The sequence below is a fragment of the Sinocyclocheilus anshuiensis genome, unplaced genomic scaffold, assembly GCF_001515605.1.
Source record: "Sinocyclocheilus anshuiensis isolate Anshui unplaced genomic scaffold, SAMN03320099.WGS_v1.1 scaffold1633, whole genome shotgun sequence".
Taxonomy (NCBI): Eukaryota; Metazoa; Chordata; class Actinopteri; order Cypriniformes; family Cyprinidae; genus Sinocyclocheilus; species Sinocyclocheilus anshuiensis.
Window position 1 is genome coordinate 120,105 of NW_015539925.1, and position 3,143 is coordinate 123,247.

General features: G+C 36.6%; 1 protein-coding gene across 1 annotated transcript; it reads right to left on the reverse strand.

Moving 5' to 3' along the window:
- Positions 1-1,302: 1,302 nt before the first annotated feature.
- Positions 1,303-2,523, reverse strand: LOC107686681 (gastrula zinc finger protein XlCGF8.2DB-like). Its single transcript, XM_016483766.1, has one exon. It carries the CDS (start codon positions 2,493-2,495, stop codon positions 1,698-1,700), a length of 798 nt encoding a protein of 265 aa, XP_016339252.1. The 5' UTR covers positions 2,496-2,523; the 3' UTR covers positions 1,303-1,697.
- Positions 2,524-3,143: the final 620 nt, after the last annotated feature.

Sequence of the window (3,143 nt, forward strand, 5' to 3'; positions counted from 1 at the left end):
TATGTATTGTACTGCCTTTTTGATTTATTCCGTTGATACGAGAAAAAAAATTGTTTTGAGATAACCTTTCTACAGGATGTTTCTAATATAATATTATCAAAACGTTAATAAAATTTATATGTGCAAGTATTGATAGATAGGTGGGTAGGAAAACAAACCAAACCAAGGCCAAATACAAAAAACTCAACAGTCCCGCACACTATTACCTGCAGGTGTGCGTGGTTAATTGTTAATTGACGGTTAAATATGTTACCATAGACATACCCGCTTATATTGTATAAAATTTTGTTGTGCAGGTCTTAAAAATTACTTTTAAAAGTTTTAGGGTGTGTTCACACTTGTGATGTTTGGTTCGATTAAAACGAACTCTGGTGCGATTGCTCTGTTAGTGCGGTTCGTTTGAGTAAGTGTGAACGCTGCCATCAGAACCCTGGTGCGCACCAAACAAGTGGACCGAGACCGCTAAAAAGACGGGTCTCGGTCTGCTTCCAAACGAACTCTGTTTGGGGTGTTCGGTGAGTCCCGTTACGAAATATACGTCATCAACCCGACCAATCAGGTTGTGAAAGTATCACTATGCCTTTAAAGCAGGGTTTCTGCAGACATGAACAAGTTAAATTTAAGACATTTTAAGACCTTTTTAATACCACCTTATATGAAATTTAAGACCTAAACCTGTAATGGAAATACACATTTTATTACATACATATATGTAATATTTAATGTGTATAAATGAAAAAGAAAACAAAATATAATTACTGTAATGAATGGTATTTATTACTATGATATACAGTGAACTTTTCATGTCAGCAGACAATATTCCATACAAAATATCCCTGCAAAATAACTGCATCACTGAGATTTTTGGTGGAGTAAACAATTTATTCTGAAGCAATATTTTCATCAGTGTTCTATCAGCTTTTACATACTTAAATCTGCATATTTACCTTTACAAAGGCCTATTTTTAACCTTTTTAGATGTATGCATAATCTTACATGTCAAATTATTACAATTTATCAATAAATTCAACATACACTATAGGGCTGCTACATGTCAGATTAAATAATTTACACTGCAAATAACAATAATTACCATTTTAAGACTTTTTAAGGACCCGCGGACACCCTGTTTAGGTTCGGTATCTTTAGGTTCACGGTCAAAAATGCCAGTGTGCACGCTAAGCGGACCAGGACCAAATGTATCATTTTCTTTTTTGGTCCGAACCAAGAGAACCAAACTACAAGTGTGAACACACCCTTAAATTAGATTTTTAAAATCCTGCAGATACCCTGAATACCGCCCAACCCCCACCCACACTGACCAAATGTAAACAGATTCTCACCGGTGTAACTATTCATGTGATACCTAAAGTATAATTCGTTTTTGTACCCATACACTAGCATTGTTATTGTTGTTCTGTCTCTTTAGTTTTGTTTTCTACTACAAAAAAACAATGGCCTGGACCAGTGTTGCCACCTTGGAACAACTGATTAGTGCAAAACCAAGTCAATGCTCATATGTGACCTGCACGTACAAAGTACGCACAGTTACAAAAATCAGATGGTGCGCATACTATTTTGGTGAATTTTGCGTCATGCATACTGTACGCAGACCCTCGTGTAGACGTAAAAACCGAAGTATACATTGGCCTTGAGGTTTAGTTTTGTTGTGAAGTTCTTCCACACAGTTTGGAGGTTTAATGCTCCTTTCTGATGTGAATTCTCATGTGCCTGTTAAAGCTCGATAGTTGAGTGAAACTGTTTCCACACTGAGAGCATGTGTAAGGCTTCTCACCAGTGTGAACTCTCATGTGTCTTTTAAGGCTTTCTTTTTTAATGAAACCATGTCCACACTGTTTGCAGGTGTAAGGCTTCTCTCCGGTGTGAACCCTCATGTGGACTTTAAGGTTTCCTTGTTGACTGAAATGTTTTCCACACTGTTGGCAGGTGAAAGGTTTCTCTCCAGTGTGAATTCCCATGTGGGCATTATAAATGCTTTTATGTTTAAAATTCTTTCCACATTGAAGGCATGCATAAGGCTGCTCTCCAGTATGAATCCTCATGTGCCTTTTAAGGTTTCCATTTTCAGTGAAACTATTTCCACACTGTTGACAGGTGTAAGGCTTCTCTCCAGTGTGAACTCTCGTGTGGACATCAAGGATTCCTTGTTGATTGAAACACTTTCCACACTGTTTGCAGGTGTAAGGCTTCTCTCCTGTGTGAACTCTCATATGTTTTTTAAGGTTTCCTTTTTCAGTGAAAGTATTTCCACACTGTTTGCAGGTGTAAGGCTTCACTCCGGTGTGAATTCTCATGTGGACTTTAAGGTTTCCTTGTTGATTGAAATTTTTTCCACACTGTTGGCAGGTGAAATTAATTCTAGTTCCAGTCTTCTGAGCTCTTTTTTGTGAGGAAGTCTTTTCAGTCTGTGAACAACTAAATGATTTTTGTCCAGTTATGTAATCATTTTTGCTATACTGATCTCTATCTTGCATTTCATTCAGTACTTCACACTCCTCTTTCAGATCTAGGGTGAAAAGAGACAAATACAAGTTAACACCCATTTAAAAGCAGCAGAACAGAAATAATGGCCAAATCGCTTGCTGTGGCTACTGTGTATAGACCACCAGGGTCGTATACAGATTTTCTAAAAGAATTTGCAGATTTCCTCTCAGACATATTGGTTACTGTTGATAAAGCGCTAATTGTCTGCGATTTTAACCCTTTAGGCGCCAGGTTTTTTTTTTGGGAAAAATGCTGGATTTTGACATCAAGATTTCAAAAGCTTGTGGCTTGAAAGGTCTTAAAGATAGAGATCTACTGTAAATTAGAAAAATGTTGGGCATGAACGAAAGTTTATGTGGGGTGTAAATATACTCATCTAATTTGCATATGACGTCATCAGGGGCGGCCATCTTGAATTTCATCATATTCAGGAAATAGTGGATATTGAATTGATGTTTGAACTTATTTGGAAGTTTTTTTTTTTTTGTTTGTCTTTTTATCCTCGTTCCAAATGATCAGAAAAGAGGAAACCAACAATAAAATAGGATTAAGTACTAAATTATTACTATATTAACAATACTACATAGTAGTAAAACAAGTGAACAGTAGCCTATTTTTTGATCAGTTCATCAGTAATA

Bases quoted from the DNA above. Each gene is read 5' to 3' on its own strand.
- LOC107686681 (XM_016483766.1), bottom strand. From the start codon at position 2,495: ATGCAAGATAGAGATCAGTATAGCAAAAATGATTACATAACTGGACAA.